Genomic DNA, 550 nt, shown 5'->3' on the forward strand with positions numbered 1-550 from the left:
GCCAAGCGCCGTCCACCCGCCGCAGCAGCGCGGCCATGCGCTTGTCGAGCGCGAAGCGCGACTCCCACCACGCCGCCTTGAGCGCGTCGGTGGCGAGCGCGGCGCCGCCGCGCATGCTGGCTGAGCTGTCATCGAGAATCGAGGACAGCTCGGCGGCCAGGTCGGCCGGCGTCCTGAGGGGCGAGGGTGGTGCAAGGTTCGTGCATCAAATGAGGGAAGTCGGCTGGGGGGGCGGGCGCCTGTCAGCAGACCCGTGCAGATGGCAGGTGGCTCGACCCGTAGGCAGGGGTGCAGACGCGTGCACCAGAGCGCAGCCATGCAATTTGGGGGGAGACCTGCGCGCGGGCAAGGGGCCGAGCTGCGCACGCGGCTGCGCGTTGCACACACCTGGCCTCGTCGCCTTCTGGGGCCGCCAGCAGCGCGACCAGCGGCGGCGCGTCCGGGCCGTCCAGGCGGCACACCAGGAGCCCCTCGCCCCCCGGCGCGCCGCAGACGCTGACCGCCGCAGTGGCGGGCGGCAGGTGCGCGAGCATAGAGCGCAGCCATGCGC

General features: G+C 73.8%; 1 protein-coding gene across 1 annotated transcript in view; it reads right to left on the reverse strand.

Annotated features, from left to right (window-relative positions):
• Positions 1-533, reverse strand: part of MNEG_13237 (separase) — a gene marked incomplete at both ends in the record, with an annotated part of 4,194 nt that extends 3,661 nt beyond the window's left edge. Inside the window, 2 exons of the mRNA XM_014038290.1 lie at positions 17-173; positions 388-533. Coding sequence (XP_013893744.1) covers positions 17-173; positions 388-533 — 303 coding nt within the window. The remainder of the gene's footprint in view (positions 1-16; positions 174-387) is intronic.
• Between the last annotated feature and the right edge of the window lie 17 nt (positions 534-550).

This window comes from Monoraphidium neglectum, assembly GCF_000611645.1.
Source record: "Monoraphidium neglectum strain SAG 48.87 unplaced genomic scaffold scaffold03708, whole genome shotgun sequence".
Taxonomy (NCBI): Eukaryota; Viridiplantae; Chlorophyta; class Chlorophyceae; order Sphaeropleales; family Selenastraceae; genus Monoraphidium; species Monoraphidium neglectum.